Here is a 16198-nt window from a genome sequence, read left to right as displayed (position 1 = left end):
GACAGGAAGGAGAAGGGAGGACGGAAATTATGTTTGTGTTTTCTTATTATGAATATTTTTTTTATTCCAGCACAAATTTTCCCCCCGGAGCTCATTAGTCTGGAGAGAAACAAACCACAAAACCTTAAAAACCAACCGAGTGGAGAAAGACAGCGGAAAGGGGAAAAGGGGTGGGGGGTGGGGGGGTTCAGCCTGAGGGAAACAAAAATGGTAAAAAAAGAGAAAACAGTAGCGGATGAAGTCGAGAAGGGAGACAATAGCTACAAGTGGACAAGAACATGCTGCTAAAAATGTTTACTGAATAAACTACCAGACCAGACGTGGAATAGGTTAAAGAAAAATAAAATTACATCTAAATTTTATTGATTTCAGAGCAAAGAAAATAACAAAACAGTTGATAATAAATCCATTTGGTTGAGTGATCAAATCAAAGAAATCATTTTTAAGGTCTAAATATTCACATGTAATTTACAGCCAAGATAATAATAAGAATAATGTTTTAGCTTCTGGTAATAGCATGTATCTTGTATGTACTATCTGAGATTTATAGTCAAAACCTGTTTGAAATTAAAAAAAAAAAAAAAAAAAAGAAGCAATTTTTCTTTGAACCAGAAGAGCAGAACAGCAGCCCAGTTTTCCACACAAAGTCACTAGAAGATTCCCTTATAATATTTTTCTTTCATATGACACTGAAATATAGAATATACAGACATAGTCATCAGCCAGATTCGCTTTAAGGTATGAGTATTATTGTTATCATCATCATCATCATCACCATAGGAGCAGTAGAAACAGTGGCTTGGATCTTCTAGATAATATCACATATGTATATTGTTGCTTTCGAGAGTCCGAAATTCCCACGTCTGACGTTGAAGTAAAGCAAGGATTAGTCCGTGCTCGGAGGCAAACGATTACAGCAGCAGATAAACGTACACGTGGGGAGGTTGGGAGGGGGATGAGATGGAGACGCTCATGGGGGAGGAACAGGGGGGATCCCGGGGGGGGGTCGGATAAAGGTAAAGCTAAACTGTGGGTAAAGAGCAGCCTTAGAAGAAAGAGGTAGTGTAAATAAAATAAAAATTAAAAAAAATAAAAATAACAGCACTTTTCAAAATGTCTTCTGCCTCGTGATTTGCAGCAGTTTTGAAACTTGTTGCAGTATCGTGGTTATTATCGTTATTTACACTAAACATTTCGGTTGATTAACATCTCCCATATTCACTTGGCATTTTGTACGTGTTTTGCTGTCAGTTGCAGCTTGACGGCAGGTTGGTGGATTCGGAGCCTTCTGGGGAACACAGTTACAGTAAAACAACTTCAGACTTAATGCAGCCGACAAAATCTGCGCTTGAAGTGGAAAAGGCAAAGCCAATCGTCGCCGTTGTATATGCAAAACATAAGGGGTGCGATATATGTAGATTTGGTGTGGCGTGACCTCGCTTGCTTAGAAATAAGAGCAACTTCACCACCAAGCGTGAGTTCAAAACAAACCAAACAAAGTTGATGGGCTGAGCCGTTTAAGAAACATTCCTCAAAGTTGTGGCTGGAATGAAGGGAAGAAGGGGGGTATACTGGCTTTAAAACACTCACATTATATGTATAAGATGGCGCAGAGAGTTACAAAAAAATGTTTTGGCCATCCACAGAACAACACTAGGAGGAATAAATGGATTGCAGAATGAAGGGACGTGAAGTCGATGGCCACACTTTTAAACTCCTCAGCCGCATCCCGAACAGAAGTCCGTCGTCACCTCCTTCAAGCCATTTTCTCTTACCCGTTGTCCCTCCATCTTGGCACCTCTTCAGTGTACTTTCCATCAACAACCGGCCCCTCCTCCTTTTCCATCCCCTGCTCCTCTTCCCCTGTTCTCCTCTACATGGGGAACACCAGAAAACCAGAGAAGGTGGAGTATTTCCAGCCTCCCATCAAATTTCCTCTCTCCAGTTTGAGGTAGGCCCGGTCCCCCTTCTCCATCTGGATCAGAACGCCATTGCTGGCTGCCTCGCGGGTCACATCCTGGTCACCAGCAAAGGCCGAGATGACAGGCCAGCCGTTGTGCATGAGGCTAACCTAGACACGAGAGAAGGATAAAGACAGAATCATGAATGAAGGAAGGAAATGAACGGTGTATGTGGATACAATGGACACCTGACACCAAACTATTTTGCATGTATTTCAATTTTTTTTTGGTCTTCCTTTGCTTTTTACATGCCCACCCATTCGTTAGCCAAAGATAATGATGACCAACGAAAACATGTCCGTCCACGTTCGCTTATTACGAAAACAATCAAATTCTCTCTCAGATTACATCCCACCCATCGATTTTGTACCACTTATCCTGTTCAGGGTCACAGAGAAACTGGAGTCCAGGGTACACTATGTGTACACCAACATATGGCCAACAACTATTCAACCCTCACAATCACAACTATAGTCTTCAATTAGACTGCTAGGTTTTTAGAAACCTGGAGAAAGCCATGCAATAATGGGGAGAACATGCAAACTCCACACAGAAAGGTCAAAGCCGAGATTCGAACCCAGATCCTTTGGCTATGAGGCAGATGTGCGCTTTCCCATCGTAGAGAAATAGGCAGTGGAGACCCTGTTGTGAACAAACTACCTCTATATACCGGGAGTTGAATTGTGCTGACCTCAATTAGAGAGTTAGGTAGCTTTGCGAGAACAGTTTTATATTTAACTGTCGATTCATTCGATACTGGAGACAGATGTGGTCTTGGCAAAACCAGTCCTAATTACCACACTTTATGTCTGTTGGAATTTGGTAAGAAAATTCTCACAAAGGTTCATCCAATCCCTACTGATCCGATCGGCCTATATTTTCTTTTTCTTGTCTGTGTCGTCACCACAGTTTCTCTTGGCTGCGTTTAAAATGCATGCATATAATAATGAATATAATGACGTTCCTGCCTCCAGTTGTCCCTTACGGTTTGGGGGTTTTGTCATGCATTCATCCCTCTCCAGTGTTGTTGTTGACTGTATGTGATCGCATTTCCGATGTCTTTGTTTTTTACCTGCCTGCAAAACTAATTTCCCTAAGGGACAATAAAGTTGAATGGAATTGAATTGACTCTTCCATAAGAGGGTTAGCATAATAACAGGTAATGACAATGATTTGGACAAATAATACTTTTTAAAATAAAGTTGCAAACAAAACTAGATAAGCTAATCCTTTAGTTAGCCATTATCCTTTGTTAATAATGACAAAAAGTGACAGTGTGGTAGGTTGTAAAACGTTAAAAGCAAGCAAGTCTATGGGTGACAGGAGTGGCTTGATTGATTATTGGTGGTGAGGGTCAATAGCGACAAGTTGTGGCCTGCGCTGGTATTGTCCAGTCAGATGCTGAGGGGCCACAAACCTTCTGGCAGTGCTGCTCCTCGGTGGACTGATGGTGGGCTAAAGGAACCGGCCGGCCATAGTGGGGAGGGTGAAATGAGTTGTCCAAGATGGAAAACATTTAGAATCATTTGCATTGGCCAGGAGTCGAACCCCCGAGCCTCCCACATGGCAATGAAAGGCCAATGCTGATGTTGTAGTCATGTTTAGCAAAATATATCAAACAATATTACAAGCATGGCGAGCCAGGACCACGACGTGAAATAATTCCCTGGAGTGTAACGCACTTACCCGGTCTTCTCTTACACGTCTTCATCAACATTCGCACGGCCACACGCGTCATCAAAATGTGACGCATGCCTGGAGAGGGAGGGACTTCTGTGGTGAAATCTGTATTGGCTGGCTACTAGTGTGGCCTGGATGGGTGGCAACAATGGGGAAATGCCCATATTTTGAGGGTAATAACACAGCAGCATATTCAAAAAATATATTCATTTTTTGAATGGTGAATCATGAACTATGAACTGAACTAGTTCATTTTAAAATTTGTGAACGGAACTATTTCACATAGAAAAGGAATTTTCCTAACGCCGCGGGTTGAATGTCTGGCCCGCAGTGCAAACTTGTAGTATGTTTTGATTTGAAATATGTTTTGTGACACCAGTCCTTGAACTTTCCTGACACACATCGCACACTGCTGAATTGATGGTGCTGTATTAGGTTGGGAATGGGGTGTTTATCATCCACAACTTTTTCCAACTACCGGAGACAAATTCCGTGTTTTTGAAATACTTGGCAAATCAAGATGATGCTGATACTGATCTTGTTTACTTAGGAGTACCCTATATATTGTTGAAACTACAAAAGTACCATGAAAAGAAATAAAATGCTTGGCGGACTTAAGGGATTCCAAATTTATCACTAAAGCAACTGATGCAGCATAACCATAAACATCACATAATTATACACTTAAACATCTCTCCACCTCCTGATGCGCGCGTGTGTGTGTGTGTGTGTGTGTGTGGGCAGGATGAAGAGAGTGGAGAGCTCTTTTGGCCCGCCACTCCTCTTTAATGGCCAACCTGCTAATGGTGACTCAGAGTCAAAGCACACGTGTGAGAATGAGTGTTAGTATGTTGCCTTGAATAATTACAAGAAAACACTCAGACGCTACTTGAACCCCTTTTTTGAAATTATAGCAGGAGGGAGATGTGCCACAGGTCGACATAGGGGGAGGGGAAAAAAACGTGCCGTTCCTAGTGCTGAAACTCAAGTTGGGTGCCAACAATGTTTATAATATCCTCATTACATATCACTTGTACTTTAGCTCCGATCTATATCGAACTGTTGTTGACTTGTTAATTTTTCACCTGTGTTGTCTACCCGTTTGAAGTTCTTGTTTCGAGGCAGTCAGCACACTGCCCTCTCTTGTGTCCTTCCACAACTCCTCCACTTTATGCACAGCACATGCTTATCAGCCATAGGAGGAACACGACACCGGCTTAGCAGGATCACCTGCTTTGACTGACACGTTTTTTTTTTTTTTTTTTTTTTGCCTGACCAGTCTGTACTGTTACGGGACTGAAAACGATTCATTTTGGTTTAGTCCGTTTCGCTCATAGTCAGTTTTTCTCTTCATTCAAATTGGTATATGCTGTATATACTGCAACTAACTGGAGCAATGGTATCCTGTGTCACGTTACCAGTGCCATGTGACTGTAATAACGACAAATGCATGGTTCTAGATGACCGCATTGTATCCCAACTGGCATCCTCCATTTGTTTATGATGATTGTATCTCTGTAGCTCTATTACCATACTGGCCGAGAGTCTGGTTTAAAAGCGCTCTGTATTACAGCAGCAGAGCAATCCGGTTCTTTGTGGCATAATAATATTTACTTCAGTCTTTACTTCACTGATGAAAAAGCCTAAGGAGTCAATCATCCAATCTTCAAGTTCCTCCATCTGGAATTTTGATTATAAATAAACAAAATCGGGAAATTAAATAGATGACCAAAAGTGTTAAATCAGTCTTATTAAACTCTTGACCCATAAAGAGGTGACATGTTGCCATGTTGTGAACACACGTACACACGCACACACACACACACACACACAGTCTACTGCACGCTTACAATTACTAGGCATAAAAATAAAAGCATGATAATCGGGCTGCACGTTGGTCAGGCCTCAATTGATCTGCATTCATTATACATAAGCATCAATTAAGCGCCTTTTTATAGAGCAAGAGACAATAACCGACCAAGTGCAACAAAGGGAATGCGGGAAGCATACTACTACGTACTACTATATACATACTTCTTTTGTCATTGCTATCTGCGCCTAATGTAAACAATATTAAAGAGTCAAGATGTTGGTCATGCACAAGAAAAACACATCAATGAAATTCTGACTTTGCTACTCTCCCTCCACAATACAGAATTAAATAAGAATAACATGTAATAGCATAATAAATTGCAAAACAAAACAAAATCATGAAGTTATTTGTCTTACCATATATAAAGTGTCGAAAGTAAACGCGGTCGTTGTCAGTAGGGTCCACTTTTTAAGCTAAATTGCTGCCATTCAAAGTTTTCAATGAGCTTCGGGTTTCTTTGGTATGCGCTAAAAGCTCTGGATCAAGCTTATCAAGTCTGTTTGAACAGCTGCGAATGCAACACGACAAAAGAATGATTATATTCGTGAAAACAATAACCCATTCCTAAATGCTTTTCACACGGAAGCTTATATCGCCATGAATACCGTTACCAGGGAGGGATTCAATTTGTACCGCAATATGAATTTTACATCATATTGCCCAGCTCTAGTTGTACACCATTTTGCTTCACTTTCTTCAAGAGGCGAAGAATCAACCATCAATTAGCCCTCCCCCCCAAAGAAAATGCAACAATAAGGAACCTATAGTGTGTAACCCAGCAAACAACGTTATTGTGTCCAAAGTTTGAGTTTGGTCACACAATGTGTCGCAAATGCTGCCCAAGTGTAACTTGCAATGCAACGCAATGTGGTTTTCACGGGGGAACTTCTCGTATTAAGAGTTCTTCATGTTCACAAAGATCCTTGATACAGAGTGGCATAGATGTTTAGCCCAATGCAATTTTTCTTCAGCCCGATATGAACTCAGATCTTTGACACAGATGCGACATTAAGCGTCATTATTTTTCCAACGCCTGGCTTCTTTAGTTTCAATTGCTAGAGATTTGGAATCTGGCTCTATTACCAGTAATAATAAGATTGCCTTTCCGGCCCACGGGTGGCACAAAGAATTACAATGGCATTTCTCAGAGTTGTCGAATCGTCTAATTGCATTCACAGCAGGTACTCAAGTTATTATATAAAGGGACAGCTTCGAAGCTCACCACAATTCCGGTAATATTTTCAGTCTCTAAAATATGCGTGTTAAAACAAAAAAACACATGCAAAATTAAAATGGCTGCTCTTATTAGTTGAATAAGAATAAGAAGAATATATTTGCAACTGGCTGATGCAGTAGCCTAGGAGACTAAACTCTTTAGACGGGATAAACGTATAGGAAAGACACGACAGTACTTCATGTCACACTAGCTCGAAAGTGTGCATTTTAAAATACAAAATAGGTGGGGGAAAAAAATGATATTCAGCAGCGATTGGTGTTTTTAACCCATTTTCATCCCTCTCACCCAGGATTCCTCTCGTGTCATGCTCGTTCACCGTACTTAATATCGCTCTTAACTAACAAAGTGGTTTGCAATAAGCATCTGGCCCATGTATGGAGCTTAACAGTCACCCTTATTTCACTACATCCATCCATCTTTTTTCCATACGGCTTATCCGCATCAGGTTCAAAGGTCATCAGGCTCGAGCCTATCCTAGCTGACTTCGGGCGAGAGGCTGGGTACAACCTGGACCGGACGCCAGCCAATCGCATGGATTTCTTTGCTAGCAGGGAACAATGTATGCATGTCCGGGTCCAATATTATGAAATAAATGTCGTCTGCAAGGTATACCGAGATAAACGTTTATATTTTGATATGACAATTATGCGACGGTTTCAATCACTCCTCGACTTAGTACGAAAAATGGATCCTTGTCAGTGTTTGTCGCTAAATGTAGTCTACGATCTTGTCATACATTATGCTTCGAATAGAGATTTGCTCTTATCTTGTGCTCTCCAGTTTGGGTTTTTAGATATTTGGTTCTGCGGACATGATGGTTAATTTTACTCAAAATCAATCAAGAGAACGAATTGAAATGTTCGACCGTATTTCAGGCAATTTAATTGACTCTGCATTTTACATTTCCAAACCCCATATCCCCCCAAATTTTGCTCCACAATTGTTTTTATAAACACATTTTTTTTTTACTGATGTCAAAAGATTATCTTGAATTAAAGAGTCAGCCCCGCCTCCTCCTCCTTCCTCTTATTTCGGTTCTAGCCAGTCGACGAGTTGCCCTCTCATGTGTTGTCCCCACTGTATCATTTGGCCTCATTAGTTCGTGTCTTTGCTCAATCTGTACACGTGACTCACATGTAATTAGAAGACTTCTAATTCGGATGGTTTCTGTATGTCAGCTTTGCGTGGAGTTCATTATTGAGACTACTAAGTGGTTGCTCGTGGCATAGCCGATGAGTATGATAAATCGTTTTCACGCCATAAAATGCTTTGTTATATGAACGGTAGTTTGTACATTCTCCAGACTTCTGCCAGATGAGTCCATGAACAGATTATGTTGGTGAAATTAAGCCAAGCATCTGGCAATAACACCAGATCACGGTAAAATAATGGATGTAGATTTAGAGAAGTGACACTCAATGCATTATTATTACATTACATTGTGTTTTTTCAACCACCAAAAAATCATTCGCCCATTTAAGAAGTCCTTTTTTAACTTTCTTTTTACTGGCTCGCTGTCCTGTGTGTCAGGTGCAGGATGGAGGATGGATAATTGAAGCCAACCAGGGGATTGGTCGGCTTCTGCCGGAATGTGGCCAAAGTGTAACGTTTATCACCAGAGACTCACACCTGTTCGTGTTGAAAGCAATTTACACACTGCCGTCGCCACGCATCTAATGATCCTAATGTGGGAAGCCGCAACAACTGTGGGAGTGCACACTTTGGACGCAGCAGTGTCTCACTTCACTGAGTTCTGTCTGAAAGGAACACCGTTGTGCGCCATTGCCTGAATGGAGTGACGCATCCATCGCCCATCACCATATCCTTTCAAACAATGCACCAGACAAACTTTTTCAATGTGTCCTTGACTGATTTTGTCTCCTTCCGAGGTGGGGGATCAACGCTCCCTAATACAGTAGCAGTGAATTTGTACATTTCCAACTTTTTTTTGTCACAGTTAACTTTAGTGAATTTAAAAACGTCTTGACCGAAACTGAAAACCGAAAGCCGAAACACCAAAAGAAAAGACCAATCAATCAATCAAACTTTATTTGTAAGCGCTTTTCATACCAAACAAAATGCAACGCAAAGAGCTTTACGTTGATTAAAATATAAAAATAAACCATTATTAATTATAAAACAATGCTAATTATTAGTGAAATTGCATTTATGGCTATGACTGCAGCGCTTTTCTCCGGGCACTCCGGTTTCCTCCCACATCCCCACAACATGCATGCTAGGTTAATTGAAGACTCTGAATTGCCCGTAGGTGTGACTGTGAGTGCGAATGGTTGTTTGTTTGTATGTGCCCTGCGATTGGCTGGCGACCAGTTGAGGGCGTACCCCGCCTCCTGCCCGATGACAGCTGGGATAGGCTCCGGCACGCCCGCGACCCTACTGAGGAAAGGCGGCTCAGAAAATGGATGGATGGATGGTTGGATGGACCGCAGCGCTGCCAACCTGTAGAAATTCACTTCCAGAACAATTTGAATTTCCATACTTTTAAAATGATGTCAAGAACATTACCGTGATGTAATAGGATTTAAAAAAAAGTCTGCATACTGTTCAGTTTGACATCACATCTTTACTATATAATCGGAACCGTTCATAAATTATGGCTTCGATATTTGTTGTTTTAAAGTGTTTACTGCATCAAAATGGAGGACGCATTTAAAGCCAAATGTCCTCTCTTGCATTTCCTGTATCTACTATTGCTGCTGATATGATCTACATTTGGCCATTGTGGGACTAATAAAGGTTATCTTTAGACTGTACACCGATCTGATCGGTTTGATCGGTATCGCCCGATAATTTGAATTTTATTTTTTCATGTCATTTCGTGTCATAATTCGCCAATCCGATCAATGACGTCATCGATCGGCTCCGCAAAAGACATATTCTTCGCGTCGCCGCCGCGTATGAATCCAAAAGCTTGTTTTTTTTTCTTAGCCTCGTCACGCGTCTTGTGGCGCAGTCCTGTAACTATCTGACGGCCAATAAAGTTCTTTTCAATCTTGTCGGTGAAAAAAACACGTCGTCGGTGTGGGTCTATTTTGCGGCGTCTCAGACAAAAAACACGTGAGTTATTTGCAGTCTGGGCACAACTGAAGTACGTCGTGAGGAACGTCATCGAAATGCTTCAACACAACAAATTGGATGGGACACCTGAAGAATGCACACAAGGAGGAGCATGCCGCATTCAAGCAATGCACCGTGGGGGGGGGGGGGGGAAGGAAAAGCCAAACGGGCGCAAACTCTGGACAACGCCCGTCCATATAGCCGGGACAGTGAGAAACGTAAGAGTAAGCATGTCATTAGCAGTATTTGTTCAAGTAATTTAATTGCAATAAAGTCATTTAATGACAGTCAGTTAGCACCCATTATTTCTGTCATGTTGATTTGATTTGTCAGTGGCCCATCCTTGATCTTTTAACTTTTGTCTAAAATCCGAGAGAATAATTTTGAAGGGCCTCAGCGCACAGTACACAAGATTATCCAATAAATGAACAAGTCATGTACTATCAATAGACACATTGCTCCATCTTGTGATCGGATCGGTGATGGTTTCTTTTTTTAAACTTGCCGATCGGTGATCAGCCCCAAAAATCCTCATCGTGTATAGCCTAGTTATCTTATTATATTAATGTAATTTTAAACACCACATATATATATATATATATATATATGGTGACATACAAATTCATTTCCGGTTTCCGGCCCCCGTTATGGACTGTCTAGTTTTCCACCATCAACACGCACTAGTTTGCCTTCTATTTTGCTCTTCAAATTTGGCGAATCTCCGCTATGACGCGGTTCCAGCCAGACGAATGTGACTGCACCAGCCAATCACTAAATTTGGGGTTTTGTCACGTGACAGTCCAGCGATTACCAAGCTGTTGCAGTCGGCCTCTTGTCTTAACGTCACCCCGTTCTTCGTTATTACGATACTTGTCGAGAAATGTAGTTTATTTGCTGTCGTGGAGATGATGATTAGTGACCTACGCTGTGCTGACAATGGACACAAGTCTCACATTCCTCTCTTCTATTCGGCATCGCATTTGGCTGCATTAGCTGTAGCTCGCAAAATGCAAATTTCTATTATTACAGTAAAAAAGATCTTTTTTATTAATGTGTGTTTATTTTACTAGTAGTTTGCAGAATGCATGTGTTATTTACATCGATGCTTATTTCACATTTACGGTTGATTTTTTTTCATGTCATTATTCAATTATACGCGAGTGTAGAGTCTGTGTAATAAAGTAATCTCCCGGTCAATTCAACTGGGTGTTCAGCAATGTTTTATTTTGGTGAAAAAAGTATTTCTGTCCGAAAACAAAAATGCACTTTCGGGCTATTTTCAGCTGCAACATTTCAGCGGCTGAAATGTTGGTGCGTCACTAGTGAATTTTGTGTCGCGCACTCTGCTCACTTGGCTTACAGTGGAACAATTTCACGTATTTAAACACTACTGTTTTAAAAGAGACACATCCTAAAAGTCTGCTCTGTTGAGCAGGCCACAAGCAAATGATAGACCAGACCGGACATCAAACATCAGTGGATACGAGTGAGGGAGCAAACCGGACAAAAAGGTCACGTTCTACAGAAGGTAAGCTCACCGGTGTTGAACCTGAGCGAGTTCCGTGAACAAAGGTTCACGAACGAGTTCATATTTTGGGGGAACGTGAACTACACCGAGTTCATTCCTGCCTGATGAACGTTAACGAGAATGCGCTCCTGCTGGCGTCTGTGAAGGGTTTTCGAACAAAAGTTCATTTTCATTCAAGAGCGCCACGTTTGGTTTCGGGACTTCCTCGGTTGAACGCACTCTATTTGTTTTAATTGAAAGTCGAAAAGGCCGTCGTTACCTTGCTCTTTGGCAAACTGCACACACAACCACAAGATTCCCAAGGTGAATGCAGCTACATATATATATTTCTGGGTGCCCAACTCCAAGTACTGAAGCAAAGATGCAGTAAAGTACCACTTACATTGTTACCATCCCCTGCACAAGCACAATAAATGCATACGTACACTATGTTTATACGTATACATAAATAAGCATGTGAAAGTGTATGTGTATGTATACTGTATATATGGTTTATACTGTATGTTGAGCTCGTAGGTTTTCCTTTGTTTTGGGATGCAATGCTGTATACCATATGAATGACGTACTATTAATAACTTTAAGTCAAACTTTTTCTGTTCTTTTCTTTTCTTCCATTTTGTTTTTTTTTTTATGATTATAAATATCTTTGCTTTGTGTTTACATGTTCAACGAAAAGCAATCAATCAATCAAAAAGATTCGAATTGCACTGTGACCACCATATTGTTAATTTACGACCTGGCCGACAGAAGCTGGCCCTCTGCGCATTTAGTCGAGGAAAATGAAAGTCTGATTGTACTCCATTTCCTTTCGGATAAACAACGGTGTGAAGTACTGAAAATAATTGTCTGAAATAATCTGGAAAAAAAAGAATGTTGCACATATTACGTTCTAGGGGACAACTAAATTTAGAAGAAAGTAGTAAATCTATTTGTGAAAGAAGTATCGCATCTGATGACTTTTTTCATTTTTTCAAATGAGCGTGCAACAAAATCTAGCCTCTCACGATTAATAGACATAAGCACTCTCTTGCACCAGAGAAGGACTTTGTCTCCTGATCAATGCTCCGTCAGACTTTCTTCCTTCTGCCCTCATTCTCCCACTTTTCCCTCCTTAATGTCCATCATTAGCTTGTTTTCTCTTCTTTCCCCTTCATTACTTCCCCCCTCCATCCCGCCTCGACACTTCTAGGCGAGCGTATTTTTCGCCTTTTCTTTGTCTCACCTTCTTTTTCACGTGCTCTCATCCCTTCGTGCCTTGTGACGTGTTTTTTCATCCGCTGCCTCGCATCTCTCGCATGCACCACACTAACAGCCTCTCAGGCAATTAAACGGTGGGGGTTTTCAACACACCAGGTGCTCTGGATGGATGGGAGCATGCATGGGTTGGAGTGGGCCATCATGGAAGAACAATCAACACCCGTTCTATAATTGAAACGAAAGTTTAAAGTGTTATATTTCCTTAATCTCAATAGCACTATCTTCCGCCTGGTTTGACTGATTTAATTACGTCTGAGCAACGTGTCTCGCATTTGTCATCTGCGATTCTATTTGCGAGCAGCCAGACAACAATGACCTGCTACAAATGTTTCCCGCCTTCCTTGTTGTTGCCGCAGATATGGCGTGGTAATTAATTTGGGACTCCAATAATAACGTCTAAGTAGCAACATGTAACGCCAAAACTCCAGGGAGCCAACAGGATAATTACACAACAGTTTAATTTGCATTAAAAAAACACACACACACACACACACACGTTGTAATTAAAACTGGGAGAAGCCTCATTATCCACGTTTAACACGGGAAATGGGCTTACAACAGCTCAAAGATTTCCTATGACTTGACAGATCTAAAGACCGAGCGAGGCAGTATGAAATGCAAGGTGGAAGTCAGTTGTTAGGAGGACGACGGGCAGGCCACTTCGCATCACTGCGCATCAACGGACAAAGAAGGAGTGAAAGCTATTTCGATACAACATATGTTTTAAACCTGCGTGCCACGAAACCAGAGTATTTGAACGCTGCGCTCTTGCCACCAAAGAAACGGGGCGGAAATCGCTGCTGTCCGTGGTACTGAAGCCGCAGCAACCGCAGTATTCCGTCCTCCTATTGTGCCACAGGCGCCCGCTTTGGTTCTGTCCTCTCTGCATGTAAGGATTCATTAGGATTGCGCCTGCGGGTGGACAGCATCTAACCTTCATTTGTTGATGCCCACCCCCATCATTGTCTCTGGGGAAAGAAGGTGCACACACACACACACACACACTAACCTGTATTGTTTGGCGGTTGTAGACTTTCACTACGTGGAAGTTAAAACTGTAAATCCCTTTTCGCGGCGCGATGAAATTACTTCTCTCCTCGTCAAAATTCCTCCCGATGTTTACGAGAACCTGACACGAAGAACAGAAGAAAGTTATGTTGTCAACACACTATTCAATTAGTTGCTGCATTGGATTTCATAGGGCGGCAAATGATGACAAGATCTAAAGTTTTCCGTGACAAACACTCCCAAGGACATATCTGCTCTTATTAAGTGTTACAGTTAATTTACATAGAATCCTATCAAGGCCACGCTTCCAAAAAAAAAAAAAGAATACGGTTCAAACGGGCGCTTCATGCGGACACAAAAGGGCGCATCCGGCCACACTGCATTCACATTCCCCGTTGAAAACGAATAACTGGATCCCTTTATCTGCTCCTTTTCCCCACTCATAACTCCTTAACTTTATAGGGAAAGAGAAAAGACCTAATCCATCTTTCAAATGAAATTTCAATGATGCATCTTTGCGGCCAAATGTCTGCTTCAATGGATAGAAGCGGACCGTGGCAGGTCATTGAGCGGCAGTTTGAGTGAAAATTAACCTTTTCCGGCAAGCTTGTAGGACGTCGTCGCCGTGACCCGCAGTTACTCAATTATTTGACGACATGTCAGTTCGCATAGCTAATATCGTCGACTTGGAAAGTCGGAAAATGAACAGGGCTCTTTATGGATGTATTTATTTATTTATTTTAAAGCAGGCTTTTCGCCAGACTCGCATTACCCCCCCCCCCCCAAAAGAAATTGCGACACGGGTGCTTCAGTTTCCGGTACGTGGACCAGTCGGCTTCCAGACTGGCACAACCGGATGTTGCTTGCGGGTACTTCCAGTGACTCTTATTAGTCGGTCTGACCTGGATGTTCAGGTGGCACCAAGTCATTTGTACGGACTTTGGCTTTGGAACCGGAGGGTCACGGTTCGAGTCCTGCTGCGGATCAAACGTAAAAGTGGCAACTAGTTGTTGGAGCGATATTAGTCAGTTTCCTGAGTAGTGTCGGGGTGCCCTTGAGCAAGACAGCGTCGACGCTCAAAATATAGGAATCAATATTTCCCCGTGATGATTGTAGTCTCTAATTTCATACCAATGTTTTACCTACACAGTCGCTGTGTAAACTCTGTTTTCGTGGACACAAATAATGAGATGAATGCACAAATGAACATGGAATTGCCAACTCACTACAAGTTGATAAGCTTCCCCAACCCCCCCCCCCCCCCCACACACACACACACAAACTTTAGACTCTTTGTCTTCTGGTCTGCCAGACATCAAATCTTTGTCTTTAGCTTGATGTCCACGATGAAAAACAGCATACATGTTGACTTGAAGGCGAGAGAAACATGCGTTTTTGTCCCTACCCGATCAAAGTAGATGACCATGGTCCGGTTGCTCATTTCCGACGGCTCGTGGTTGGTGTTCCGGACGGCCGAGAATGCCACTTTGGCACTGCCCGAGCGCACCGAGATGCCCAGCGCCGTGCCCGTGGGGTCCGACGTCGGGTTGGAGTCGCACACCACCAGGCACTTCCCCTCCAGGACGATCGGTTCCGTCTCGTTCTGAGCGCGGCTCGGGCTCGGGCACGCCGCGAGCCACGCGGCGCCCAGCAGGCAAAAGGCCAACATGCCCGGACGGAGACACAAGCGAGGACTTGGACTTGGGAGCGGTGGGTCGCGTCCGCTTTCGAAGGGAAAGGAGGGCAAGGTCGCGGCTCCCCAGCTTTCCCGCAAAGTCGAGCGAACTCTGCTGGGAGTTGGCCACCACGCGTGCTTTCGAACAACCGTCCCGGGATGTCCGCCTCCACGCGACAGCTGCCAATTCGTCAATTCGACGTCCTTTTTTTCTTTTTTTGTCACTCGTTTTCACTTCTTCGCAGCTTTTCACTGACTTGGAGGACAACAGAGGCGCGTGTCCGCAGAGGAAGCAGTCCTAGCGCGGAGGGCGAGATGGTGGCAGGAGGTTGGCGAGTGGGTGGGACGAAGGGGGTGGGGTGGTGGGGGGGGGGGGGGGGGCGAGCTCCGTCTGGTTCGCGCTCCACTCAATTATTGATGCGTCACATATGAGAGTTTGAAACACAAAAAAGGCTCTGGAGGAAGAGACGCGAGCACGCAGCTCAAAATGCTTACGCCTTGCTCTTACTTGGTCCCCCCCCCCCCCCCCCCCTTAACCGCAGATCGTCCCTCCCTCCCTCCCTCCGGTCACGCACAGCCATCATAGGATTAGCGCGTGCGCGTCCTCCCTATTTTCCAATTGCCTCCAGCCGACCGACCCTCCCCCCCCCCCCCCCCCCCCCAGCACCGTCATCGCCGCCCCTTCACCTGAGGCAGCCCACCTCTCTCTCTCTCTCTCTCTCTCTCTCTCTCGCACTCTGCTCTTTCTCTCTGTTTTACTGGTTGATTTTCATCCATCCATTTTCCGTACTGTTTATCCGCACGTGGGTCGCGGGCGCGCTGGAGCCCATCCCAGCTATCTCCGGGCGTACACCCTCAACTGGCCGCCAGCCAATCGCAGGGCACATACAGAATAAACAAA

At 43.2% G+C, this 16198-nt stretch overlaps 1 protein-coding gene across 1 annotated transcript; it reads right to left on the bottom strand.

Annotated features, from left to right (window-relative positions):
• Nucleotides 1–326: 326 nt before the first annotated feature.
• On the bottom strand, nucleotides 327–15669 carry cbln1 (cerebellin 1 precursor). Its single transcript, XM_061676242.1, has 3 exons — nucleotides 15028–15669; nucleotides 13624–13743; nucleotides 327–2071 (listed from the first exon to the last, which is right to left on the bottom strand). Exons 1-3 carry the CDS (start codon nucleotides 15289–15291, stop codon nucleotides 1874–1876), a joined length of 582 nt encoding a protein of 193 aa, XP_061532226.1. The 5' UTR covers nucleotides 15292–15669; the 3' UTR covers nucleotides 327–1873.
• Between the last annotated feature and the right edge of the window lie 529 nt (nucleotides 15670–16198).

The sequence above is a fragment of the Phycodurus eques genome, chromosome 5, assembly GCF_024500275.1.
Source record: "Phycodurus eques isolate BA_2022a chromosome 5, UOR_Pequ_1.1, whole genome shotgun sequence".
NCBI lineage: Eukaryota > Metazoa > Chordata > Actinopteri > Syngnathiformes > Syngnathidae > Phycodurus > Phycodurus eques.
The sequence above is the reverse complement of the archived record's forward strand: the minus strand, read 5'-3'. Positions and strand labels throughout refer to the sequence as shown.

Bases quoted from the DNA above. Each gene is read 5' to 3' on its own strand.
- cbln1 (XM_061676242.1), bottom strand. From the start codon at position 15,291: ATGTTGGCCTTTTGCCTGCTGGGCGCCGCGTGGCTCGCGGCGTGCCCG. The intron at 13,744-15,027 runs GTAGGGACAAAA...TCTTCGTGTCAG, and splicing joins TGGTCATCTACTTTGATCGG to GTTCTCGTAAACATCGGGAG. The intron at 2,072-13,623 runs GTTAGTGTGTGT...TCTCGTGTCTAG, and splicing joins ACAACCGCCAAACAATACAG to GTTAGCCTCATGCACAACGG.